The sequence below is a fragment of the Hermetia illucens genome, chromosome 6, assembly GCF_905115235.1.
Source record: "Hermetia illucens chromosome 6, iHerIll2.2.curated.20191125, whole genome shotgun sequence".
Taxonomy (NCBI): Eukaryota; Metazoa; Arthropoda; class Insecta; order Diptera; family Stratiomyidae; genus Hermetia; species Hermetia illucens.
The window spans coordinates 102,997,053-103,024,880 of NC_051854.1; the positions used below are offsets into that span (position 1 = coordinate 102,997,053).

General features: G+C 40.5%; 2 protein-coding genes and 1 long non-coding RNA gene across 7 annotated transcripts in view; 1 reads left to right on the forward strand and 2 right to left on the reverse strand.

Moving 5' to 3' along the window:
* Positions 1-7,344, forward strand: part of LOC119659961 — a 35,345-nt gene extending 28,001 nt beyond the window's left edge. The window contains exons 2-3 of the long non-coding RNA XR_005250392.1: positions 6,885-7,149; positions 7,207-7,344. This is a non-coding gene — a long non-coding RNA (uncharacterized LOC119659961). The remainder of the gene's footprint in view (positions 1-6,884; positions 7,150-7,206) is intronic.
* LOC119659957 (TBC1 domain family member 4) overlaps positions 1-8,662 on the reverse strand; it is a 38,162-nt gene extending 29,500 nt beyond the window's left edge. Inside the window, exon 1 of one of the 2 annotated variants that reach the window (XM_038068309.1) lies at positions 7,607-8,662. In XM_038068309.1, coding sequence (XP_037924237.1) covers positions 7,607-7,726 — 120 coding nt within the window. In that variant the 5' untranslated portion in view covers positions 7,727-8,662. The remainder of the gene's footprint in view (positions 1-7,606) is intronic. The other variant, XM_038068310.1, reaches the window with a different exon arrangement.
* Positions 8,663-11,021: 2,359 nt separating this feature from the next.
* On the reverse strand, positions 11,022-26,922 carry LOC119658783 (ras-like GTP-binding protein RhoL). 4 transcript variants are annotated; one of them, XM_038066487.1, is made up of 4 exons: positions 25,745-26,922; positions 12,656-12,898; positions 12,264-12,570; positions 11,022-11,249 (listed from the first exon to the last, which is right to left on the reverse strand). In XM_038066487.1, exons 2-4 carry the CDS (start codon positions 12,887-12,889, stop codon positions 11,134-11,136), a joined length of 657 nt encoding a protein of 218 aa, XP_037922415.1. In that variant the 5' UTR covers positions 12,890-12,898; positions 25,745-26,922; the 3' UTR covers positions 11,022-11,133. The 4 variants fall into 4 exon arrangements, with proteins under 4 accessions (XP_037922415.1, XP_037922416.1, XP_037922417.1 ...); XM_038066488.1 differs by lacking the exon at positions 25,745-26,922 and adding an exon at positions 17,030-17,166; XM_038066489.1 differs by lacking the exon at positions 25,745-26,922 and having other exon boundaries at positions 12,656-12,914.
* Positions 26,923-27,828: the final 906 nt, after the last annotated feature.

Below are 27,828 nucleotides of genomic sequence, written 5' to 3' on the forward strand. Positions count from 1 at the left end.
CTCCCGAAATATAGATACACTATAAAATAAAAATTGTAGTTTGGAGTAAGCTACAGGTCTATCAATTTTATAGTTTGTAATATTAAGTACAACCACTAATTCCAACTTTAAACACTGCGGGGCTAAGGCTCTTTGCCCTAATTCCTCCATTCATATCACTCCGTTCTATAAATAGACTTGTTTGCATTGCATTAGAGTGTTCGTTTGTATCCATTCATCAGCATATGTGGTTTTAGCAGAAGTCAAAAGAAATTGATTTTTTTTTGCCGTTTGCCTTTGCCAAATTGACGGGTTTCAAAACGCGAATTCCTTCATTATGGGATTTTTCAACGCTATATTCGCTTTTAAGCAGAAGCAAAGGATTATATTATTTCCATGGTGCCCATGTAATTAGACCATTGCTTAGAAAATAGTGACCAAATATTATATAATAATAATAATGGTTGGCACAACAATCTATATTGGATCAGGGCCATGAAGTGTGTTAGAGCACTTAATTTCAAAACCTTAACGGTACACTACAGTATACTGTAGGAGGCAATGTGGTCAGCATTGTGCTCGCCCGAGATTATTACTCTAATTTGACTCAGGTACTCATTCAGAACTCTGTCGAATGGTATCCGATATCCAGTCACGATAACAAATCCCTGCACCACCAGTGAGATTTGAAACGCTGCTTTCCGCTACAACAGCCGAGCGATAACAAAAAGAAATAATATCAGTGACAGGATGCAATCCTGGCGGACTCCGTTTTAAACCTCAAAATACTTCGCAGCACGTGACATTTTGCGCCATCATATGTCATTCCCTCCTGCGTAGAGCACTAGAAGTACACTCCCTGTTCCCGCTATCGAAAGCTTTCTTGAAATCGATAAGGAGCAAGTACACTGAAAATTTAAACTCCGCACATTGTTCCAAAATGATCCGTAGGGTGTTGATACGATCAATGAGGAGGATCCGGAGCGGGAAACAGCTTGCTCTCTGTCGATTAAGTTTTCGATATGTTCTTTGGTCCGTTCCAGGATTATTTTAGCTATTATCTTTGCAGATACGCCTCCAATTGTCACACTTAAAACAGCCCCCCTTCTTTGGGGAAAGGTCTCGGAATTAGGAGCTCTACAGTAACGGCAAGTGCAGCGATAAATAGCGACTTTTCTCCGTTTGAGGGCATTGATGATCGAAATAGCTTTTCTTCCGCTTGGAGAAACAGTGACTAGCCATTTAACTTCACCGGATGGGATACGATTAAAAACCGTGATAAAGTGTTTTTTCTACTTATTCAGTTGTTCGTCATCGTGGATGACAAATGGACCATTAACGTCCTTCACAGGACCATTGAAAGATTTGAGATCCACATGAAAGCAATTTCGTTGCGTGATACACTTTTTTAAAATCATTGCGTTCTAAGGTATCTTTTGCTTCCCCGACCAGTGCAATAGTAGATTCTTTTTCACGGCGCACAATACACTGAACCTCTCGGGATTTTGCTCGGTATTGGAGTTCAAGCACTTCACGCCCGCAATCAATCGCAGCGGTTAATAGAGCTTTCCACACCTTCCGTTCATCGATTCGTCTCCACGATTCCGTAGTCAACCAGCTCTTATGACGCCTCTTCGGGACGTGGCCGACGAACTATGTGGCACACGAAAAAAAGCAAGAGCAGCCCAATGGTCATTGATATTCTCAGACGCGTTACTCAATATATCTGCGGTCCAACCAGCAAGATAGCTCTCCCACTTTCGAACAACAGCTGGATCATACAAGCGGTCGATGTTGGGGGAAATCGCAGCTGTTCAAACCTGTGAGAAATGGCGGCCGCAAGACGCACGCGATAGAAATCCCTTTCGAGGCCCACCTAAGCGCCTTTCTTGTTACGCACATATATAATTCCGAAAACTACTGCTGATCGCGAACAATGTGGCACCAATGACCAGGTGATGGAAGTTCCAAGAATCCACGAACCCCCACCATTATCATTGCGGTCGCCAAGACCGTGTTTCTCCTGTCACATGGCCGAGCGGGGTATTGTCAGGGCCCACTTTCACATTCAGATCTACAATCAAAATCACAATGTCACCTCTAGGAACTTCGCCTTAACTGCATATAATTGCTGGTAGAAAGCATCCTTCTCCACTATATAGGAAGTCTTTGTTAGTGAACAGTATTGTGCAATTGTGATTCTCCTTAACCTGGACCCTGGAATCTTGCAGTTAAAAGTCTGTCAGAAATCGGCTTCCAGATCAAGAGAGCGCATGTTGCGGTAGCCACCACAAGCAACCGGACACCGGATTCGCGTCTATTACCAATTGGTTTTCCAGAGTAAAAAAGTATATTTCCGCAAGAGGGAGAGGAACACTATCCAGAATTTCACCATCTTACCTCGCCTAGACCCACAATGAGGATCCTCGCAACCGTTGTCGAGGAGCGTGCGCACATTCCAGAACCCAATTATAGCCCGTTTTCGATAGCCAATGGTCGTAGCCGCGGAGTCAGTCCCTATCCGAGGCATTCTTGACGTTTTAGTAATAATAATCATTGGCGCAACAATCCATATTGGATCAGGGCCTTGAAGTGTGTTAAAAAACTTCATTCAAGACCGTAACGGTACACTAGAGTACACTGTAGGAAGCAATGTGGTCAGTATTGCGCTCGTCCGAAATTATTAGCCTGATTTAACTCAGGTACTCATTCACAGTTCAGACGACTGGTACCCGACATCCAATCACGATAACAAACCCCTCTGCCACCAGTCAGATTTGAACCGCGACCTTCCGCTACGATAGCCCAGCGTTCTAAGCACTTGAGCCATTCGGACACGTTGACGTTTTTGTAACAATAAAATTTGAAAATTTACAGGTTGCTGGCCCGCAAATTTCTATCCCGTTTAGTCGCCTCTTACGACAAGCAGGGAAGACTTTGACAAGGCAAGGAATGTGGGTAATGAACTCACTTTCTTCAACGTGGTCAGGCGAGAGGTCATCGACATTACGGTGGCATCTCCTGACATCGCGGCTCTGATCGGAGAGTGGAGAGTATCAAACGATATCACACTCTCGGATCACAGACGCATTGATTTCGTTATGGGCATGGATCCACCTCCACCCACTCCATTTCGGAATCCGAGGAAGACAGATTGGATAATGTATCAAACAGAATTGAGCGCCCGAGTCACGATCCCTGGGAAGCGCATCAAATCCATTGCTGGAATTGAGAAGACAACCCAGATGATCACAACTAGCATGAGAGAAGCTTTCGAAGAAAGCTGTCCACTCAAGATGCCAAAGAAGGATAAAACACCATGGTGGAATTCGGATTTGGCAAAACAGAGGAGAACAGCAAGGATGCTCCTTAATCGTGCTCTGAAGGATGAATCAAGCACTAGCTGGAATCGCTATAAAGAGGCACAGAAGGCTCTAAAGAAGAGCATAAGATCGGCTAAACGATCATCTTGGAGACGCTTTTGCGAAGAGACTAACTCTCTTGAGGCAACCTCAAAGCTGAAGCGGATTCTGGTCAAAGAACGTAGCCAGAAACTGGGTTATTTACGTTTACAGAATGGGAAGTACACAGAAAACGATGAAGAAACTGCAAATCATTTGCTTGAAGTAAACTTCCCAGGCATCATCCAAAATCTAATCTTGGGGCCAAAAGGTGCATACAACATCAACCGAGAGACTGGAATCTGGCATGTAAAGTAGTATCACTGGAGCGAGTGAAATGGGCATTTAACTCGTTCCATAGATACAAGTCTGCAGGTCCGGATGGCATCATCCCTGCGCTAGTAATAGAAGGAATGGATGCCTTGGGTCTACACATTCGGAATATATATCGTGCATGCCTGGCACACGCTTATATTCCGATTAAATGGCGGGATGTGAAGGTGTTGTTCATTCCCAAATCAGGAAAACCCACCTACACAGACGCAAAAAGCTTTCGACCGATCAGCCTAACGTCCTTTCTGCTAAAAGGACTAGAAAGACTGGTAGACCGGTTCATAAGGGATACACACATTCCTAAACGGCCACTTCACCATAGGCAACACGCCTACCAGAAAGGCAAATCCACGGAGACAGCCCTCCATGAACTTACGGCAAAAATTGAAAAGGCGATGTCCGAAAAAGAATACGCTTTAGACGCATCCATGGACATCGAAGGTGCCTTCAATTATGCCTCATTTGCGGCAATTTGTGATGCGGCAAGACAGCATGGAATCGAACCGCTGCTAATCAGTTGGATCCTTCAAATGCTAGAGTGGAGAAAAATCCACATATCGGTCGCCCACAGGGAGGGGTTCTTTCTCCACTGTTATGGCTCTTGGTGATGGATACCCTGCTGTGGCTCCTGGAGGACAAAAAAGTCTTCGCGCAAGCATTTGCGGACGACCTAGCTGTAATAATTACCGGCAAGTTTGCGGACACAATATGTGACCGCTTGAATGCAACTATGCATGTAATCCACAGCTGGTGCCTCCGCAATCGACTCACGGTGAACGCTAGGAAGACTGGACTAGTTATGTTCACTAGGAACGTCAGAGAGGGCAGCTATACGCTACCCACCTTAGCAGGGGCGGAAATCCAGCTGGCACAAACAGTCAAGTACTTAGTACATTTCGACTCCAAATTAACGTGGTAGCATCATATCCAGGAACAATATCAGAAATCCTGCAGATTGCTCTGGTGCTGTCGGAATGCGATAGGTAAGACCTGGGGACTTTCACCTAAACGGATATATTGGATGTATACATCCATAATAAAACCCATTTTGATGTATGCTTGCATCGTCTGGTGGCCAAGACTGAACTTTGCTAACAGCAGGAAGCTGCTAACGCAGATTCAGAGACTTGGTTGTCTAAGTATTACTGGAACAATGAGTACTACGCCGACTGCGGCCCTTGAAGCTATCCTAAATTTACCCCCCATTCACTTGGAGGTGAAATGGAAAGCGGCCAACGACGCATATAGGCTCGATACCATTGGGGCGTGGAAAGGCGGCCAATCCAACGGACATGCGTCTATCTGGAAATTCCTTGAAAAACATCCGATAGCCCTGATGCCGACCGATCATATGGTTTCCAGATTCGTCTTTGAAAAGACATACACTGTCGTAATCACCGAAAGAGATGAATGGTCGACAAGTGGCCATGAGGCTTTTCAGATTACAGACCTAATAATCTTCACCGACGGGTCAGTCACGGAGGATGTATCGGGTGCAGGTGTGTTCTCGGAGAATCCGATTATAGAACTGGCCCGACCCCTCGGAAAAATGACGACCATATTCCAGGCGGAGATATATGCCATTTCATTGGCAGCAGAAGAATGTCTGCGACAAAAATGGAGGGGTCGCACCATTCGAATCTGTTCCGACAGTCGGGCGGCATTATCAGCACTAAATGGCAACAACATATCAAGCCAGTTGGTGTGGAGTTGTCATCAGGTGCTGCTGAAACTTGGCCGACTGAATGAAACATTCCTGATGTGGGAGCCGGGGCACACTAACATCGCCGGTAATGAGGAGGCTGATAGACTGGCTCGCCGAGGATCTGGATCCACAATGGTGGGGCCAGAACCAGCTCTTGGAATCCGACCATCTACTGTCAAGTCTATTCTGAAGGGTGAAATTACAAGGATTCACGCAACCGAGTGGAGAAATTTGGACTCTTGCCACCAAACGAAAATCCTTGTGAAGGAGCCTAGGGCCACTAGAGCGGCATTTTTGTTGTCCCTTAAGAAGTGGGACATGAAAACCCTAGTAGGGCTTTTGACGGGACACTGCCCCTTAAACTACCTTATGGAAAAGATTGGGGTAGCGGTTTCGGCTGTGTGCAGCCAATGTGAGGAGGAGGAGGAGACTGCCCTGCAGTTTTTATGCAGCTGCCCGGCATCCTCAGGTCTCAGACGAAGACACCTTGGCAAGGTTTTCTTCAATGAAGAATCTGCACACTCTCTGCCTCTTGAGAATGTTCTCAGATTCGCTAAAGCCTGCAAACACCGTAGGCGCGAAGCCATTGAATAGGGAACTTACGGGGATAGTACAATGGGCCTTATAATGGCCTGAGTGCTCGGAGCTGCGGCTCCCCCCAGTCAACTAAACTAACTAACTTGACAAGGCAGGGTAAATGACAAAACACAATCATTTAAGATCTGGTTCAGAGTTTACAGCGATTAAGTTAATAAAGTTTCCGTGAAAATTGCATGGCGGTAACAAGAAGAAAGTAAAGGGCGGAGTGGCCTAAGGTAGTATCTCCGCGTGGTAGTGCAAGAACTAGCACTAGCCCATCTAGTATACTGGTCTAGATTAGTAGGTATAGCTTTGAGACATAATTTACCAAGGAATGCTGCACTATGCTATGCATTGTTAGGTTGAGATTCAACCAATGCTTTCTTTTGGGAAAAGCGTCAAGTCTCAGGTGCAGATCCGGTGAGTATTCCGAAGTGTAAAGTTCCTCCTATATTCCGTAGCCTACACAATGACGAAATCTATGAGCGACACCATGACCGTCCGGTTGTGGATAAAATCCGGCTCAATAGGTTACGGTGGGCGGGTCACTTAATCCGTATGGATGAGGATGATCCCGCCCGGAAAGTCTATAAGGGCAATATCTATGGTAGAAAAAGAAGACGAGGCAGACCCTGCCTAATATGGAGCGATGGCGTGGGTCAGGACGCCAGACAGCTTTTAGGGATGTCGAATTGGTGGACCTCGGCGCAAAACCGGGATGTTAGGAGTTCCTTATTAAGGCAGGCCTAGACCGGATACCGGTTGTTGCGCCGTTGATGATGATGATGAAAGTTCCTCACTAGCTAAGAAGAGTCGTGACCTATCATGATACAATAAATGCAGGATACCATGGACTGTTCACTGCTAATTGTTCTGGTTTTTAATAGGGCCATCGAGTGCAAAAAAGGTGGAGTTTAGATAGGACTATACTTAGCAGTTCCACGTAAGACTTTGTTTTTATAAATGAGGCGTAATGGCACGATCCGACGAACCATGCTTCTTAAGGCTTCCGGCTAGGCCGCAAATCATCATAAGATTCTCTCTCTCATACAATATTCGCTGGCTGAGGCGTGGTGCTGGGATGGAGCGACGGCGTAGATCAGAACGCCAGACAGCTTTTAGGGACATCGAATTGGTGGAGTTTGGTAAAAGGTAACTTTAATAATTTAATTATTTTTGTTAACTTATCCCTCTTCGTTTCAATTTTAGATCAAAACCATGAAATAGGGAAGTTTTTGGATTATTCTCTGGACTCCATAGTTGGAATGATTAAATTAGTTTAAAATAAAATCTATTCGACTCTGGAGTATTTAGTTTTTGGAAGCGTTATATAACAGCGAATTAAAGGGTTTCATTCTAGCTTTGTGTTTAAATACGCCAAAGATGTAGCTAAACTATGTTGAGCAAAACTTCACCCGAGGCGGGGGTCACCCTCCTTGTCAATATTTTTTTTGCATAACTTTGATATGTAATCCCGGAGTACATATATCCCCAAGACGAGCTTCCTGGCGGGTGACTAGTCTTCAATGTTTTAATCTACTCAATGCCAAAGAAGACATTGAAGCAGGTCAAGCTTAAAAAATATTACTCGGATAATTCTTATGCTTACCTTTTGAAAGGACTCTCTTGTTCTGATATCGTTGATCGTCCATGGAAGCATAGCCGCTGAGAAGCGAGGGTCCACTGACGCTGATCCCCGCCATGTCAATGCAACGAGTCTGGTCTTCATTTCCGATTTCTTACAATTATTCACTCACTGCTCACGCACTAATTTTAACCACTCTTCTCGGGTGCGACAATCGATTGCCATTCAATGCATGTTTTCACATTCAAAACACGGTCCGGCGCCGTGTGACGAGTGCGATGCTGACGGGAAAATTTCTTCCAACTGCCGACTGTCGTCTACCTTTTACGTTGTTACTGCTGCTCAGGCAGGCATTTCGCTTTTTGATTTTCCAATTTCAAACGTCCTGCGGCCGTTGCCAAGGGCCTGCGGGCACAAGGGAGGTGGCGTGTCAAGGACCCATGCAGGAGCGTGCTAGCGAAAATTCTCGGATTTACATAAAATCGATAAACTTCACTTGGGTTTTTTTGTGTAATTTAGGACATGTAAGTAGGACGGTTCGAGCACAAAATTCGGAATGTCTGGCTCGCGGGTCGAATGCGCAACGTAAAGAGCGAGGGCGGCTGAACGAATTCAGCACTTAATTTACAATAACGCGATAGATACTGAGCAAGATTTTTTCGCGCGTCCTACTCGGCCGAGTGGGTGGTGTCATAGAATCAATTTACGCACAATCTTAAACTAATTCGTCACTTTAATTTCGCGCACACATTTCCCTCTGCGGGCACCTCTGCAATGCGAAACTTGTAAACAAAACAATCTTGAAATGCACTTCAAAGTTCGCACTTTAGATACGAACGTAAAAATAATGCGAAGGTCGCCAAGATGCACTCGAGGACAGTTGGCTGGTCCAGTGACCAAATTCCTATCTTTATATCCATCTTCTGTGCAGATTGCAAATTATACACTATTTCCGCGGAAACGCGACGCCGAAGCACGATACCCCCAAAGTTCTAGTTCGTCCGCCCGGTCAATACGGATCGAATGCAGAGCAGACATACCGTCTTGGCTATGCCGCCACGGAATGAACGTTGACAACCGTGCAGACTGGAAGTAGATACTGGAGACTGAGTCCGTGGGATTTCGGTCTGGAATATCGTGTGCGCAGATCTTTTGTCCCGTATCTGACGTATATCTTGAGATATCCTCTTCTCACTTGGCCTTTGTCTGCAGTGCAGACATCTTTAAAAAGACGTTATACAACTTTAATTGAAGATATTCAAATACTTACTCGGTATAGGGAATTGGGTACACTGTACGTTGCGCGACATCTCTCATCAAAATACAATCTGCGGTTCGTGTCCACACTAAATAAACGTTAAAAGTGCTTATTTTCAACTTTCCCACGATTGTACAATTGTAGTACAATTTGTTGAAAAGTGAATAATCCCCATCTCAATTGTGAATTGTTTTCAGTTTATACTGCCTTATTGAGGGTATAATTTTAGGTTTCCACAAATTGGGTTGGATATAACAAAACCTGCATAAAGCTAACTTAAACGCTTTATATAGGTGATGACAATTATACTGGACGATTCAAATTACCACTCGATCCGGATGCTGTTCCATATCATAAAGATTTTTGAACGCATTCATGACAACCATATTCCCTAAATCGTTGAAATAACCGTGAATCAAGTCGGGTTTGTCAAGAACTGCTGACTTACTGGCACAATACACGCTGTGCGGTTACTCATGGAGAAATACCGTGAGAAACATCGCCTTCTTTACATTGTGTTTTTGGATCTGAAGAAAGCGTTTAACCGTGCGCCACATTAACTCGTCTGGTATGCTCTACGACAGCACCTAGTACCGGACGAACTCGTGCGCTGGGTTCAATTGCTTTACCACGATCCGAAAAGTAAAGTTTGAAGTATGGCGGATGTATCAAAACCGGTGCCTCTGTCGGCGTTGATCAAGGAAGCCCCTCCTATCACTTCTCTATGTTCTAGTTATGCACACTGTCACACACGAAATCCAACGTTCAGCGTCCTATGTACTACTTAATGCAGATGATGTTTTTCTAGTATCTCATAGCAAAAATGATGAAAATGTCCAAAATATCCAAATGATCGCCTCATGCAACACGGTCTCACATTGAATTTGAATAAAACAGAATGTTTAACTACCGTTCCCCATGAAACAGGCACTATCACTATCAATGGCAATGACCTGCCCAGAACTGAGTGATTTAAATATCTTGGATCAATGTTATCATCCAATGGAGAACTGCGTTATAAAATTACTACACGCATTAGTGCAAGCTGGATGATGTGACGTTCCGCAAGTGGCGCGCTTTGTGATCAACGTATTAATGAACGTCTCAAATTTAAAATTTACCGAAATATCATCCGCGGTGTCAGCCTCTATGTTTCTGATTGTTAGCCGACTATAAAAGACAATGAACGGCGTCTCGCGGTAATGGAAACGATGATGTTGCGTTGGACTAGTGGCGTGACATCCGAAATGAGAATATCCGCGATCGACATGGTGTTGCATCGATCCTGGAAAATTCGTGCTAATAAGAATTCACTTGCCAAAATGGGTCTGAACATCGAAATCAATGGTAAGCGAGTAAAAGCCCGGCCGAAATGACGGGTGCTTAATGCGCTGGATGGTAATATGAAGACATCACGACTACATCCAGATCGGGCATTTGATTGAACAAAACAAGTCAGTTTCTTCCATTATAATATTAATAATTAATCGTTAGCGCGACAATCCAATTGATTCAGAGTCTTAAAGCGTGGTTGTGCCCTATACACTGTAGGGGAGATAATGTGCTCACAGCGTTGCGCTCGCTCAAAATTATTAATTCTGATCGGGTACTCATTCACAATTCAGTCGACTGGTATCCGATCTTCAGTCACGATACAAATCCCTCTGCCATCGGTGAGATTTGAACCGCGACCTTTCGTGTAATAGAGTAGCGCTCTAACCACTGAGCCACTCGCACTGTTATCATAGATAGGAATATTCGTCAGTCTATATAGTGTTTAGAAAGTAATAAAACTTCACGGCCATCAATGCAACCTCTGCTCATAGAAATTTCGTCGGCGTTTCATCTACGGTTTCGTTCTTTCTACGAATTTTTGTGCATCCTAGACGTTTACGAGACGGTACAACAGATCCCTGTTACATCTATATGTGGAGATCGTGTCATGCAGTTCCTGAGAGAGTTGGGCTTATAGGCTTTCAATCTGCTCCATGTCATTAATTAGATTCTCTATTCCGTCTTTACGTCAAATTGTTCGCTTACTTATGCTTCTTAAAACTCTCATTCAGTTTGCAGTTTTTGTCGCATATGAACTGCAATGGTAATGTATTACTCCATTTTGCGGATCTTATCCTAATTTCTAATACAAAATTTGAAAGGGGAAATATTATGGAAATAAATTTGTTAATTAATAGTCGTCTTTATTTTCAATTTTCCAAACAATAACTTCCTTTTCTTAAATTGTTGACTAGTTAAAATGCAAAATAACTATAATATTTATATGTTCATTCCGAACTTATAATATCCATACTAATGGCGTGTTCAATACATAGATATGTGGTAAACAGGATGTCATCACCATACACATAACCTTTCGTTTGTCAATCAACGACATAGACTTCAATTCTGTAACTAATATAAATTAAACGATTATTCATAACAATTGTTAAATAATATTACGGCATCGAAGCAGTAAAATCGTAACAAAAAATAGGAATATGGAAGCTTTCAAATATCAATAATTGTGCATATGTTTAATGCTTATAAGAGAAATATTGTATTTTCGACAATGTTTATAGATTCTAGTGATCTTTTTTGATTTTATTCATTTTTCCTCCAGTTGGCGAAAAAATCTCCTGCATGAAAAATGCTAACTTCAAAAATTCAGTCCACTAATAATTAAGCTAGTTCTTAATTGTGTTTCAACTGATATTCAAAGTTTGTGATTCAGTCATGTTCCCAGTTCCAGTTCATTCATTCTTTATTTATTTAAATCAGTTTCATGATTGCAACAAGTTTACATTAAAAATAAACGATAAATAGGTGGCAACGCAGAAATGAAAATCAAGATAAGCCATTATATGATCTTCGGGTTCCAAAATTCATAGTTAATTACATAAAAGCTTTAAATGTTAATATTATTCAGATTAGACTATTACGAAACGTGATGGAACTTAAATTCGTTACGTTAAATAAGAGTGTTTTAAAAGAAATCAAATGTATTCAAAGTTCAAAGTAACAATCAGAAAAATAAACAACGAATTAGGAATAATGGCAATGGCACGGATGCGCTACCTTAATCAATTCTATGAATTTGCGAACTTTTTTGAGCATTTTTGAAAGATTGTTTGAACTTAAAACGGAGGGAGCAAAACCAACATTCAAAATAAGTTACGATCACATAATGCCCTGTTACACGAAGGAAGGATTATCGAATTTGGTAAATTTTTCCATGAGTATTGGCCACAAAGTTCGTCAAAAAAGTATTAGTCCAGATGAAGCTACTTTTGGTCTTCTGGTAATAGTGCATTCCATGCTAACAAGCTTGGTCTTTCACTTCATTTTAATTTCCTATGTAGAATCGCTTCGTTAATTCTCTTTTTTTTTCACTATAGCTTATGTTACAAATAGTTTAAAGTATCCTACATGTTCGGGGCTTATGCGTTTTATTTACAACTGCTCGAACAGCCTCTTCAAATACATCGGACAGGTTGACCTGCTTCATCGCTGAACATTCCACATAAGAGTAGGCTCTAATTTCCTTCCGCATTTTTCGTCCTTCTGCTGTTGTCACGAACTTTTCGGAACCTGCTACTCGTAGATCTAATTTGGTACCGACTAATACTATGGGAATGTTGGTGGTGAAATGTCTTATTTCTGGCGTCCATTTACTTTTGATATTATCGAAAGATGTTCGACTATCGATGGCAAAACAAAGAAGGAAGCAGTCAGTCTATAATATAAGGATGTACAAATTAGTTACTCTTTAAAGATTTTTAAAAGACTTTATCTACAAAGAGATTGGATGTAATACTCACATTGGGGTAGCTTAACGGTCTTATCCGTTCATAATCCTCTTGACCTGCAGTATCCCAAAGTGTTAGATTGTAACTTTTACTGTCCACCTGAATATTGCATGCGTGATTATCGAACACAGTCGGAATGTATTCACTTGGAAAAACATTTTGCGTATAGGTAATAAGTAAAGCTGTTTTTCCAACCATACCATCACCTACTGTTGTTATTTTTAAAGGTCGCATATTCGTCGCCATCTTGCATGTCTGCAAATTAAGATTAAAATTTCTTTTATAATTGTGACTGTAATCAATTTATAGGAAGTTTCGAGAATATTTGAATTTACCCCTATGGCAACTACTTAATCAGCTTAATTTTCCGGAAGGAAGTTATATACCCAAACCATTTTGTTGTTCTGTACTGTACCAAACCTATGTTTATAGGTTCAAGTGTCCTCAGGGACTGAAAGAATAACTTTGCTATCGATATTCTATATTATATAATTTCGTTAAGGTTATTTTTCCAATTAGCAAAGTTCTGATAATTGGAGACACCCAAAATCATGCTGGCCTCATGCATAAATAATCCAGCTTTAATAGAGTTTTTATGTTCCAGGCCTCTGAGATAACTCCGAGCCTGAGGGAAATCGCCTCCCTTTCCTCCTCCCCCTCCTGATGGACTTGACCATTGGTACAATGAGTATTTCATTATCGAAAGTTAAGCAAAGATTTGAGCGTGACTATTACAAACTACTCTCGTTTGGCTATATGATGCTGTAATGGATCAACTTATACAACTTTCGACCAGTCGTGATGGCAATAATGACTGTGATTGGTTGGACGTTAAATTCTGAAAATTATTGAAAATGCCATCTAAAATATCAAACATTGGAAAATTAACCAGACATGCACGGTAACTGCTAGCCAATGGAGCTGGTGAAATATCTGAAGAACGACACTCGCGACACTATCGTTCAAAGTGAAAGCATAGGCATATCATTGGATTGATTCACTTCTTCCAGTACCTGAAGAGAATCCCAGCTTTTGCAAATATACACAGGCAAAACAAGGTCTGCCGGGTTTAGCTGTAATGTAATAAACGTATTCTGACGTAATACAGTGGAATCCTGATATTTCGTATCCCGATTATTCATATTACCGGCTAGTTTGTAAAAAATTTGGCGATTCCGAGAGAGAGAATCGCTTCAAGTCGTATAAAAACAATGCGTTCAGACCCTTCGGTGATTCGTGTTATTTTTATGCTTGAAGTTACTCGTCACGTCACACATTTTATAATTCGTATTCCCAGCTCAAAGCTCATGTTTATTTGTACTGAGGAGAAGAGAGCGTGAAGCGCAAGATAAATGTTTTCTAGGAAGTTAAGTAATTTCTACAGAGCTAAATGGGAATTTTAAGATTCTAGATTCTCTTTCCTTTCCGCTGTGATACATTGTCATGCCTCCGGACAAGTTGGCCTCTGTATCAAAGAGAAGCAATTCATAAACGCCGTGGTCAGAGGTTGTAAGCAAATTGATACATCCAAGTGTTTGTACTTCCGATAATTCGTACCAAACCATCAGTCCCTTGACAATACACTTGATGGTTTTTGCATTTTGAATATTTTTCGTATATATGAGTAGTTTCCTCTCCGTTAAACTCAACTCAAAATCAAGCCACTAATGTTCTGACCAAGCTTAGCATCAAATTTTCTAACAACGGATTTAACCAATTTCGAGTGCTAGACAGGTAGACAGTGACACATGGGGTATAGTGCGCCAACCACATCTACGCACATCTTCATTTAAATGTGATTCAGTTCCCTCAAGGTCTTTCCGACAAACTTGTACCTCTCTTCAACTGTTCTGCATTACATGCCTCTAGGACGACTCACTTGCCGGAATGTCTGCGCTTTCCGATCAACACGTCTACGGGTATCCGCATAGGACGAAGGTTTGGATTTTTCGTATAAGAGTGAAGGCAACTTTCCATGTTCTACTCCAATATAGCAACACAAAAAGGACACTAGCATGGAACAGTCACAACCTGATGTTGTTAGTTGCAGACTTCTTGCAGAGCCGCGAAGCCGCAACTAGCACTGTTCATATAATAGCAACGTTGGCAAATATACAAATTGTCTGACGTCTTCTCCTGCCTATTAAAACAGATAAGAACAGTGTAATGACCCATCAGACTGGGGACTTTGATTTTGTTGGTATTTATTTTCAGGTAGATACGGCGCAGAAAAGTATCCATCCATGAAGGCTTAAAATGGTGCTTCCATGTGCTATCACCTTTAAGCTTGCTTCAATGTGATACAATCGTATAGCAGCACAGAAAGAACATTAGCATGGAACAGTTTCAACACGATGTTAGTGGCGAAACTAGGACAGTTACTGCATTGAGCGACATCAAGTTCGATGCCGCCGTCGGTAGAAACGACGATTACTAGATATACAAATTTTTCAACGCCTTCGATGTTCTGCCTGTTAAAGCAGATCAGTAGAGAGCAATGATCTGTCAGGCTGAGAATTTTGATTTTGTTGGTATTTGCTTTCAGGTCGATTCTACTTGATATTATGATTCAAAGAGAGAGTAAACAGGGAGTAAACAGATGTCATCAGAATAGCTAATGTGTTTGGGGAAAGATGTCAAGATTCAATAAAGTTCTTCGTGTTTTCCGACGAGGTAGCATAGAGAACGTCATCGATAACGAGAAAAAATAACATCGATGAAAGATGAAACCTTTGCGGACTCCATTTTGTATCATGATATGTCGCCTTGGAAAAAGTTATTATGATAGATTCTCCGGAATGGCCCTACTGCGTAAAGCATTCTAGATACACTTCTTGCTCACACTGCTGGAAGTTTTCTCGGCAGCGATGATAAGTAGTTGAAGAGGAGATCTAAACTCCGCACACCGTTCAAAAATGATCCTCAGGATGTTGATTTCAGCTCACGAGGATCCAGGGGGGAACCTGCCTGTTCTCTGTCGGTAAAGTTTCGGGACGTTTTCTAACGCGTTTGAGGATTATTTTCGCTATTATCTTTGCGGCGGCAGGAAACACGCACGCGGCTTCTTCAGAATCCTCACGATCATTTCCCTCTTCCACTCACTATGAAATATCTCAGATTACCAGATTAATCAAAGCAACAGCTTTACAGGAACTGGAAAAGTTGCAATGAACAGTTCTGCGAAAAAAAAACGGCTTTACCCCTTCTACTTGGAAGAACAGCCCGCAGCTACATATTTCGATGACTAACCATTTCATCCACCTGAGGTGGAATTTCATTGGATGTTATTCGAGTGAGACTCGTGGTGAGGTGCTGATTCTACTTCTTAAGCAGGCAGAACTATCAAAAAATTTGCCACCAAGCTTTGCTGCAGCTTCTGCTTCTCTGACTAACGCAATGGTGAAATTCCTTTTGTCATGGCGCACGCTACGCTACTCGAGATTTGTCACGTTACCAGAGTTGGAGAGAAATAACTTCTGAATTTGGGCAACAATCTGAGTAGCATGTGAGAAAAAAAATTTAATGGCGACCCAATGTTCATCAGTATTCTCAGGCAGGCTATTCAGGACATCTGCCGTTCCACTATCGAATGAAATCAAAACAGCGGTCGATGTTGAACCTAAAGGGTTGGAGTTTTCTAACCGTACGAGAAGTAACGTATCCAAAAAACAGCTTCTATACCTAATGCTGATCGCAAAGTAGTCAATCTTTTTTTTTAGCTGGAGGTGGCAAAGTGTGTCGGATTTTCACCCTCTAAACCCACCTCCACTGCAAAGCATTACTTTTGAGGAGGACAACACTTTAAGCCTTCCGCTCTTCGTTATGGTCACCAAAGTCGTGTTTCCCCGTCCCACATTCGAGCAAGGTGTTGCACGATTGCATTACTACCTTTAGGAAGTGTCTCCTAGATTGCATTCAGCTAGGCGTAGAAGGACTACTTTTCTTCTATATCAATCTTGCAGTCTGTTTCTTGACTGAAACCGACGCCTAGGTAATAAGGGCATTAGTTCAACATGGGATTTACTCTGACTTTCGTTAGGCTTTCCGAATCACAATAGCATAACCTTAAAAATATCAAATCAAATCTTTATCTCTTGCGACCACGCTTTTCGTTGTATTAACTATTCGCCATTATCTATACTTTGAATATTTTACGGCAATCATCTCCAAACTAAGCCTTTGTTATGTAAAAGTTGAAAATGTAACCTCATTTATTATAATTAAATTCCAGATTGTATACGTAATAACTCGATAACACGATACGACGTTGATAACCAAATTCAGATGCGATTATTATTTTCCATTTATCCCTACCAAATCGAATGATTGTACATGAGATTGATAAAGCTTTTCTAGAAATTTGACGAGAATGTAATACATACTTACATAAGTATTGTACTCGTATATGCATTGCCCGAACTTTATTATGTTTAATGGAGTTTTCAGATTACATTCAGCACTAAAACCTTAAACATTCATACTCAAATATTAACTTAGTCATACTTTCGAAAACGAATAGAACTGGTTACTAAAAACTGGATGTTGTAGCCTAGTGGCTATTGTTGTGATTCATTAAGATATGAATGTATCTATGTATGTAAGTGCCATGATGCATGCTTATGTAGATATATAAGTAGCGTACATGAGGCTGAATGAATGACACTTTGTGTAAATGGTAAATTACTAATTGGTGTATCATCTAAAAACTATAGTCAAATGGGCGCTTGCAATTTGAGGTAGTTTAAGCAACCGAACAAAAGTAAGGTAGAGCAATATTCTACAACCTCTATCCTTGTGGAAAACATGGCCCTAAGCTTAGTACATTTTTCGAAAAGGACTCATAGTGACGAAGCAAATAACCAAAGGTTTCAGAAAAATCGTTGGAAAAGCAGCCTTCTTTTTGTCATTACTGCAACCAATCTGATAGCTTTGTGAGCCATTGTTCATGTGCATAATCTTAATACTTGTGAATTGGAGAGTTCAATTACCAAGGGACAATTAAGATAAATAAATGAAGATTGGCAAGCGGGACATGATGCTGGCTTTCTTTCGTCCAAATGTCCCTTGGCAAATAAGAATCGTAATTTTGGTCGTACATTCCCCGCTAGCGTCCCCAATTGAAATCGTATCAAAAACTGTTATCGTGGCGCACTATAAGTGTAAAGATTAAATAATATCTTGATAGCAACTGATAACGAACTGATGCGGTGAAACTGTTTTTTACTTCAAATCGTACAAAATATGATAGTATAGGTGAGCGTAAGATTTAGAGACCTTGCCGAGAAAATTCTGAAGCTAAGTAAGGTGTGTACCCACACACGATACAACAGTAATTCGCATTGGGTTGTGTAAATTTACTAAACAAACGTTCAAGATATCGATGGCTTCTCTAAGTAGGCTGACTCAAATGGAATTACTTTATTACTCGTGAATAAGTATACGATATATCACACCAACACAGGAGCAAGCAATGAATGTGTAGGCTTTAAAGACTGACTGTTACTCCTACGAATATCTTCAGGAAAAGTCTTCGGCGCACACCCAAAGACATATATGTATGAGTACGTTGATAAGAGATACATATGGTGTATAATATTATAATGTGCGAATGTATAATTACCCGGCAATTGTTTAATCTGAAAAAGTCAATTGCCTTAATGAACTAATAAATTCTTGCCTCTGCATTTGATTTGAATAAACGGCGACCGTAGTAATGCTCATTGACCCGATGGCGATTGAGGAGTAACCAGAGGATGGAACGAACTTTTACAATACTTCCTACGATTCATCGAGTTTTGTGGCTAATTAAATAAATTACATGTACGAGAAGCACTCTGCACTACAGAACTCCGTTGCATAATAATGAGAATATGTGGTCAGTAAGTTAGTCATGAATTGTCACCACACCCGAGCTTTGTGCATGTTAATTGGCAATTTTCTTAAAGGGGGTCAAAACGGGACAATCAGTTGGGGCGACGGTAATTGGATGAAACATTTCCCCATTAAACAATACTAACTCCAATTGGGTCAAGGTTATCAAACCTACCGTTCCAGTGGAATGACGTTCATGCTCATTTGCTTTTGTTACTAAAAAATTGCATTTCAAACTGCTTTGGGTTATCTTACGGAATACAATTGATTACCATTTAGCAATTTTATGTTTATTTCTCCATTCGAGATTATCAAAGAGTAAGTAGTATTTCAGTGTATCATCATCATCAACGGCGCAACAGCCGGTATCCGGTCTAGGCCTGCCTTAATAAGGAACTCCAGACATCCCGGTTTTGCGCCGAGGTCCACCAATTCGATATCCCTAAAAGCTGTCTGGCGTCCTGATCCACGCCATCGCTCCATCTTAGGCAGAGTCTACCTCGTCTTCTTTTTCTATCATAGATATTGCCCTTATAGACTTTCCGGGTGGGATCATCCTCATCCATACGGATTAAGTGACCCGCCCACCGTAACCTATTGAGCCGGATTTTATCCACAACCGGACGGTCATGGTATCGCTTATAGATTTCGTCATTGTGTAGGCTACGGGATCGTCCATCCTTATGTAGGGGGCCAAAAATTCTTCGGATGATTCTTCTCTCGAACGCGGCCAAGAGTTCGCAATTTTTCTTGTTAAGAACCCAAGTTTCCGAGGAATACATGAGGACTGGCAAGATCATAGTCTTGTACAGTAAGAGCTTTGACCCTATGGTAAGACGTTTCGAGCGGAACAGTGTTTGTAAGCTGAAATAGGCTCTGTTGGCTGACAACAACCGTGCGCGGATTTCGTCATCGTAGCTGTTATCGGTTGTGATTTTCGACCCTAGATAGGAGAAATTGTCAACGGTCTCAAAGTTGTATTCTCTTATCCTTATTCTTCATTTCAGTGTATAGTGTTGAAAAATCTGCAGCGTATGCAGGCTTATTGCGAATGGAGGGTCCTCTTCAGCGGATTTTTTTTCGGGAGGCCGGCATAGGCAGTAGAAGTAGGTAAGAAAATTTGATTAATTTGAAAAAAGAATGTTTTCCCACTTCACGACTCCGTTCTTAGTATAATTTACTTGCTCGGGAGGTAATTTACCGAAAAATCATCAGGAACCCGTCTCCTGGTTAATTATCGGATATTCCTTTATATGATGGAGGACTCATTATTCATAGTCTAAAAAGCTTGAACAAACAATATTTAGTTGTTAGGAAGTAAGCTGTAAATGTAGCTTTATTACAGCAGTTACAGTAATTCAAAAAAATTCCACCGACTGTAATAATATCTTCGCAGTGAATACGAATTTTCTGACCCAAACTCTCTTCGAAAACGAAGCGGACGTGATGGTCGAGTTTTGATGTAAAGTGACAGTTTTCACTTCGCTTCTTTATACTAGCTTCGGGAAGCAAGCGGAAGCTATTTGTAAGATTTATGATGTCTCCATCCTCAAGCCGTTCTTGTAGCTATTTCTTGATTCTGGACCATTATTGGTTGTTGTGAACCTTCACATGTTGTATTGTCTTAAATGAAGAAGCATTTCAGGTATGAAGGTTTGGCTTTTCGGCTGGGTTGTTTCTGAGGATAGTCACTAATTCAAATGACCTTCTCTGATCTCAAACCTGCACAATTCCACCGTCTAACTGATGTCAAAAGTAAAATCTGCTTCGGAAAGTGCTATTACCTTTCACTAAAATAGCTATATTCAGTGCTAAGGAATTTTATTTTTTTTGCAAGTGTGGGGAGCCCGACTCAGCTCAACGTAGATGTTATTCGCTGTATGTGTGGTGGCCCACATTTTCAACCTTCTCACCAAATTTCGTGTCATTAGGTATCCCTGCCTCTGAAAAGTGGGTGTAGGTAGACGGACAGGCAATGAAATCATTTTAGTAATGTTTTGCTTTTTCAAACCTTGCTTCCTAGTACAAATCAATGACTATTTTGAAAAATTCGTTAGGTTCCAAAATAGTGAACTTGTGGACCTTATTAGTCCATCCAACGCCAAATTTCGCTTTTGGTTTACCAAATAGAAAGGACACTAATAGCTCAACTTTTATCTTGACTGGCCTCCACATGTATTTGACCTCATCTTCCCAGTTTAGTCGCGGTCGAGGCGGTGAGTTTTGTTTTCATTCCCATTTTAGCTCCGCGTCCGTTTAGGTTGGTGGTACGCTTCTAACACATTTTGTATAAGCTAAGTAGTACAAGTTTTGTACATAACATGAGGGAGGCTGAAGTGTGCAAAATGACTAGGCCCAACTAACACAGAAGCATATAAATGGGAGTTCAACTTATGTGCTAGCGGACCTAAACGGTAAAATTAATTACAAAGATCGCCTCGAAATCGATGATTTAGTGCCGAGCGTTGATGAATGATCCTAGGCTGAATTATATGGAACCCTACGAGTATACCCGGGAGAACACAGTAAGGGTCAATTAATTAAAGTCACCTATGCTCGTGACCGAGTTGGTGCGATCCATCCTGTCCATAGGACTGTTAATTGAGTGAGAACGTTGGTCCGCGTCTACGATCAGAGAAGCGTGGGTGTGTGTGTGTTTGAGGTGGGGGATAAGCAAAGTCTCTGAGCACTGAGATCCTAGTGGTCCATTGAACTCGATTCGGAATATCCCCGGATGTATCGGAGTATTTCCGTTAGGAGATGTGCTGCTACTCGCTGCAGTTGTAGCACATAAGCACCAAAAATCTGATGACTTATGCGTTCATAGGCGGGACAATCATATAGAAAATGTTCCATGGATTCCGTTTCCTCATTACAAGATGCACACGTATCAACTTGGAGAATTCTAATTCTGAACATATGTCCTGCTAGTGAATTATGGCCTGTCACAATGTCCACAATACTTCTGCAAGTCTTCCTGTTTTTCAACAGGAAAAACTTTGCCGTCTGTTAGTTTGAATCTGAAGGAGAAGTTTGGTATATTTACCAGCATTAAGGCTCAGCCACCAGTCATTATGGAAAGATTGTTCCCAGGTTTTGATAGCAGCATCAGTGAATGCCAATGACACTCTCTTTTGTTAAAGCATCCGAGATTTCATTTCCCTCTACCCTACACTGATCGGGTACCCAGAGTAGTTTCACGATATCGAATCTTGAAACAGAGTTCAATCGATTTCTGCATTCCTGAATGATTTTTGAAGTGATCAGAGGGCTGCTCAACGCTCTCAATGCAGCTTAACTATTGCTACAGATTGCAATGCGCTTGCCCATCAACTGCTCATAAATCATCCAGGTTGCCGCCCTTAAGGACACATACACTACACCCTGAAGACCGTTGTATATTTATCCCAAGGGGAACAGGGTGAGTCTGATATATTGCATGAGTGCGCTAAAAGAATGCGTACATTATTCGTCGTCATAGGGGTGATCCTTACAGATCTTCTCGCGGCAAGTTTCATGGGTATAGCGATTTCTAGTTTCCATGTTAAGGATCCGGCGTTTTTCCTTAGTAAACATTTCTTCAGATGAAGAACTTAATTCTCTGGGAGGCTTAAAAACAAGTCTTCCACGTCGAATGGCACTAGTAGTTCATCCGGTGATGTAAACTTCACATTCTTTAGTTTCCGGATGAGATCCTCTCTATTTCCCATAGATTTTTCATTTATTTCTTCTTAAGAGTATAGTTTCATTGGGGTGTTAGTTATACACTAGCCAACGAACTGAGAAGAAAATGGAAATAGGTCGTAGGTCGTGTTGCGTTGTACTGTATATCAGAACCTCCACTTTTCTAAAGCGTTCATGATAAAATTACAAGGCTTCCAGCTAAGATTGTAAACTTTATCGAAATTATCAGTTAAGTCACCATTAATTTGGGCTGCCTATGCTCTTATGCCACTATGGATCGTAAATGACTTTCTCTGTCAAGTCACTATAATATTATAATAAATAAAATAATTACAATTATAATTGATTTGCCGTCTATTGGATAGAATATTAATTAGGATCCACATATGCAAAACTGTAGAGCTGAAGAATGCAGATCAATGGCAGGCATCCCTACGAAGTGTGCACCGGTATGAAATATGCGGAGTCTGGGCGTTTTGGATTTGCTTATTGTGCACTTATAGTTATTTGTTGTCTTTTACAGAGAAAGAAATTTCTCCGCCAGACTTTGCCACTTGCACCTATGCAAACTTATACATACAAAGTCAATAATTTTTTTTGTGGGAGCACATTTGATACAAGTACACTGAGTAATATGCCATTACTCATGCTCAAGTCATATATTTTACTTTGCTTCGTCCATTGAAAGTGATACATTTCCAAGGCGTTTTCTATTCTTATATTAAAATATTTTCTTAAATGCCCATCGATTCTTCAACCAGTATTCTGCATTGTCCCTACTTGCATTGAACAACTTATATAAACTCCACATTGATCAATTGTGGTGATAAATATATTGCTTGCCATAATAATATAATAATAAATAAACCATTAACTGTTTTTATAGCTGTTTCATAAGATGGAATACATTGGAAATAATTGTTACTGAGCTAGCGACAATGTTGTGCGATAGCTTGGAAGGTAAATTTCAATCAGATGATAATGTCAATTATACATATGTACGAGTATAGTATGTATTCGCGTTAGCTTATTCTGTAATTCGTATGTAGCTCTCAACAAGCATTCGGTGCAGGGAGTAAAAGGAGGAAAGTAAAAGTGTCAGCACAAAGCTATCAACTCATGTTGAATTCACTTTTGTGCACGAGAACTTCGTCACTGTTGAGAAATACATAAGTAAAAGAGTTAAAGAAATTTGGAGCAGAAGGTAGCTGTTCACACACATATCTGATAAATGTGGCTAGCTCCCCTGAAAATCTCGTCTTAACGGTAAATATACACTCTGCCTGTCCATCACCGTCACTCACTCATATGTACATATGTGTGTATGGCCATATGCAATGAAAGAAAGAACAAGCGATTAGTACATTTTATATGTTATAATCGTAAATGAATGGACGGATGGTTGGGTGAATCATTCAAATATAATGCCACCAGGCGACTTTTTTTGTTGTGGAATTTCAGTAATTAATCATGCCTAAAGTATGATAGGCTACCATTTTGGGTTAAAAGGTTCGAGTTTCTGTTTTGCTTTATTTTCTTCAGAGTGAAATTATGCGGTGTTTCCAACGATTAATTAATTGAAATAATAAAAACTTGTTGTTTCTTATTCGTTGGTGTGGGTATTTATTCTTGCAAATACCGATATTTCGGGAACCACTTGTTCCCTTCATCAGTGCAAACAAGTTTCTTCTTCTTCTTCTTCTTCTATTGCAAGAATAAATACCCACACCAACGAATAAGAAACAACAAGTTTTTATTATTTCAATTTATTTTCTTGTTTTCAGAGACGGCAAGAATACTGAAGATTTGATCTTGAAAGGAGTTTTTTTTACATGTTCCTGAAATTTTGGAAGATTACCTATCGCAATTGTACAGATTTGGGATAGTAGACTCTTAGTAAAAATAAATCACCAGGTTACATAACAAATTTGAAGCCGCAACCAATGTTAGTTGAGGTAAAGTTAATAATCGGTGGGAGGGGGCGAATATTTAATATTTTCTAACAATATTATATTGCAGCTTCTAATTTCTGCTTCTCTGCTCAAAGTAGTAGGTAAACTCGTAACAACTTCTAACTTGTCTTTCTTTTTTTACAAATATCGTTGGTTGAAAGTCGAAAGGGATCAAATCTATTTTTTATGAAAACAGACTTGCTTCTGTTTGTAATTTTTCATTTAAATATTTAAGTAAGGAATGAATCCACTTCCCTTTGGAGTTACGGATCAACCGAAAAATTTCCCATTTTAGATTTCGTCAGTAGTAAGCAAATTTTAATGAAAATAAACGCAGCTTTAGATATCATCCTTACAATGAACCGTGTATCTTTGTTCTATTAGAATTCTATTCTATCTATTACAATTAATGTTGATAGTGCGATTGCCGGGGTCATCAGCCTTCTCTTAGTTTCATGACCTTCGCTTGGATCAATGTTTGGGTTTAAACCTAGCGTCAATTATCGCGACGATTATTAAAATAGCAACATAGTATCATTAGTAATCGAGTAGGACATACAGTTCAGGCGTTGGTTGACTTGATTGAGCCTCAGCCCCTCGGCTTCGTTCCCCCAGATTCGAATTTTTTCATGAATATTTGTGAACGTCCTTGTGCTGACCTTATTACTTCAATAGCATTAAGTATGATGACAAGGAAACTAAAGCACAGTCTCATTGAAAACTGGGGCTGTAAACAATGTCTCTTGTCATCAAGCGAAAGAAAATAATGTGATTGTTCTACATTTCACAGACAAGAAACAATTCGGGAAACCGGAAGCTAGACGCTTCAGGTATGAAAGGTTTTATTTGCGTCTGATGTAAGTATATCTATTTGTAAGTAGTCCGTAATGTATACGTATATTTATCATAGCAAACTTTTCACTTTAATGTGATATTTAGTATTTTGGGTTGAACTGAATTTACATGGAAAAGCCAACTTTGAGTTACTGTAACTTTAGTAGTAATAGTGTGATTTTGATTAAATTTGGGGATATCATGCTTCATACTATAGTCTATATTACTGTAACTCTAAGTTAAATTTAGAGGGGGAAGCTTCTAATCGATTTCCCCAAAAACAGTAATCTGCGATTTTTAACTTAATTTGAGTAGATATAGATATGTAGAGTATTTTGAGGGCTGGACACGTATAGTAGCAGCTTCACGATTTTTTTTTCGGATTTTATCGTTGGATAGTTTCTAAGAATGGATCCGTTAAAGAAATCATCACTTTCGACCCCCCGTACTCCTCGCCTTTCCAACAAATGTCAAAACTGGCTCCAAAAAGTACTAACCAAGACTTTTGATTTGATACCGGATATAATTATAAGATGTCTGAGGGGAATTACTTGTACAGCATTGTGAACAATTTATTAATTGATGTAGCCAGGTATAGTAGGACACTTTTATATGCAGATGAGTATTACACACAGTAACTAAACTTACAAAAAGGACTGATATATGATTTAATTTAAATAAGATTGGGGGTCTCTCAATTTGCCCTGCTTAGTTGAAATATAAATCTTAAAACTAAAGTCGAACTCCAATCAATACATACATTATATTTTGCACCTTTCTATCTATCCTCTTAGTCGTTGATTGCGTCCAGAATGTAATGAATTCTCATGAGGTTGTGGAGCACATTTCAAAATGTGCACAGTAATTGACTAAATGGTTCTCAACCAACTGTTCAAAACATGTTGCAGCAGAATATCTTGCAGTTTAAGTCCAGTATTAAAATATTCTCTGAACCTTCTAAAGATGCAAAACAACAATTTTTCCCAATTATACTAACATAGACGATGAAAAACACGTTTCTGTTATGGATGCACTCGTTCACTAATGCAGTGTAAGTTATCGCATATGAATACAAAAACGATAAACCACTTCCTTTTTGACTTGTTGTGTGTCAGATACACTTGACTATGGATAGTGCTCTATGGCGAACAGTGAGCGCGATCCTCAGTAAATGCCCATGAAGCAGCATACACGGCACAAAAACGTTCAGATTTTGGATCTGATTTTTCCGACAGAGTAAATGGGTTTAGATTAGACAGAATACAGTAGCTGCACTTCTCGAATTGTAAATGTTTGCAAGCGAAACTCCGATCACTAGGCGTCGTGTTGATACTATCACTAACGTGTGAGCATTAGTTACTACCGAAAGAAGATTGCGGATACGAGTTCTTTGCGACACGACAAAAAACACGATTCACTGAACGCATGCGTAAGCACCTTGACTTTGGGCGTCTGCACTGAATAAATAAGTAATATCATCGACTGGTTTTTCTCCAAATAATCTCCATTCCACGAATGGATCATAAAAATAGCTTTGGGGTCTGGTACTCGATATGAACTCAATTACTAGCAAATAGCCCTGTGACTACTTGAAGGTATGACGTCGGCGTCTTAAGATAACTCCCAAGATCGCGATCGCGTATCTATGAACTGTAAGATCCGAACACAATGAAGTCTGCAATTCGACTGGTTTCTCTCCAATTTTGAGTATTTGATCTCGGAAAGCCTGACAGAGCCAGTCCCTGGCACGAACTTGGTTGCTGGTCTCCAGACTGCCAGCGAATCTAGATAGTAGATATTAAATGAGTACAAGTCAGTATATTACTGTATTATACAAGCTTAGCGTGACGAAGTGACGATAACGAACATTGGCTATGCGACTGTTGTTTATCTACAAGTGACAAGCCCAATTCACACATCATTCCCTGCGCACACGACACTGCGGAAAGTTTACTGAAATCGCAACAGTAACACGTTCAGCCGACGATAAAACACACACTGCAGCTACCACACATTTGGAAATTGTATCTTAGAGACAAGTGACATTTTTGGAGGTCGGTCTCTTATCTATTCCAACATTTGAGATATTGCACAATTATTTATGTTAGTTTTCTTCTGGTTTCCGGTTAATTTGGTCTAAAAATATGCTGCCTGTAAAGTTATGACAATGAAAAGTAATTTATAAATTGCTTACAAAAACTACAGAGTGATTGTTGATTTTTTTTATTGATGGCGTTACACTTAACAATATGGTCCTAGTTGTTGGGAATCAGCTTGCGGGTCTAATGACGCTTTGTCGCTAGTTTCCATTCTTGTTATCATCTATTCAGAGATTTCTCCTTTCGGTGTACTGCACATGTCGATCAGCGCAAGATGCCCAGACTAGCGCTGCGTAAAATAATGGCTACCTACTTTGATGCGAACAAATGAGTCCTTACGATACCTTCGTTTTATCTTGTAGTAGAGCCAGTCCAACATTCTTAATCCACTCCTTTATAGTAGAGATTGTTTCATACTTAACAACTTAACATCTGCCAAATTTTTTTTGCAATCATTTTCTCTCTGCGGCAAGCAATGGAAAAACTGTTGGAATATGGCCATCAGTTGCACAATCTCTTAATCGACTTTAAAGCCGCCTATGATATCATAGCCAGGGTAAAACTGTACATGGCCATGGGAGAATTCGGTATCCTGACGAAATTCATAAGACTGACTATGCTGACCCTGACCAATGTGCGAGGCCAGATAAAAGCAGCAGGATCACTCTCAAGACCATTCGACATCAACAACGGTCTACGAGAAGGGGATGCCCTATCATGCGTCCTCTTTACCCTGGCCCTCGAG

Excerpts from the sequence above, each read along its gene's own strand:
- LOC119658783 (XM_038066487.1), bottom strand. The coding sequence starts at position 12,889 with ATGGCGACGAATATGCGACCTTTAAAAATAACAACAGTAGGTGATGGT. Across the intron at positions 12,571-12,655 it reads GACCGTTAAGCTACCCCAAT|ACTGACTGCTTCCTTCTTTG; the intron begins GTGAGTATTACA and ends CTTATATTATAG. Across the intron at positions 11,250-12,263 it reads AACGCATAAGCCCCGAACAT|TTACAGAATTGAAGTCTATG; the intron begins GTAGGATACTTT and ends AATTTATATTAG.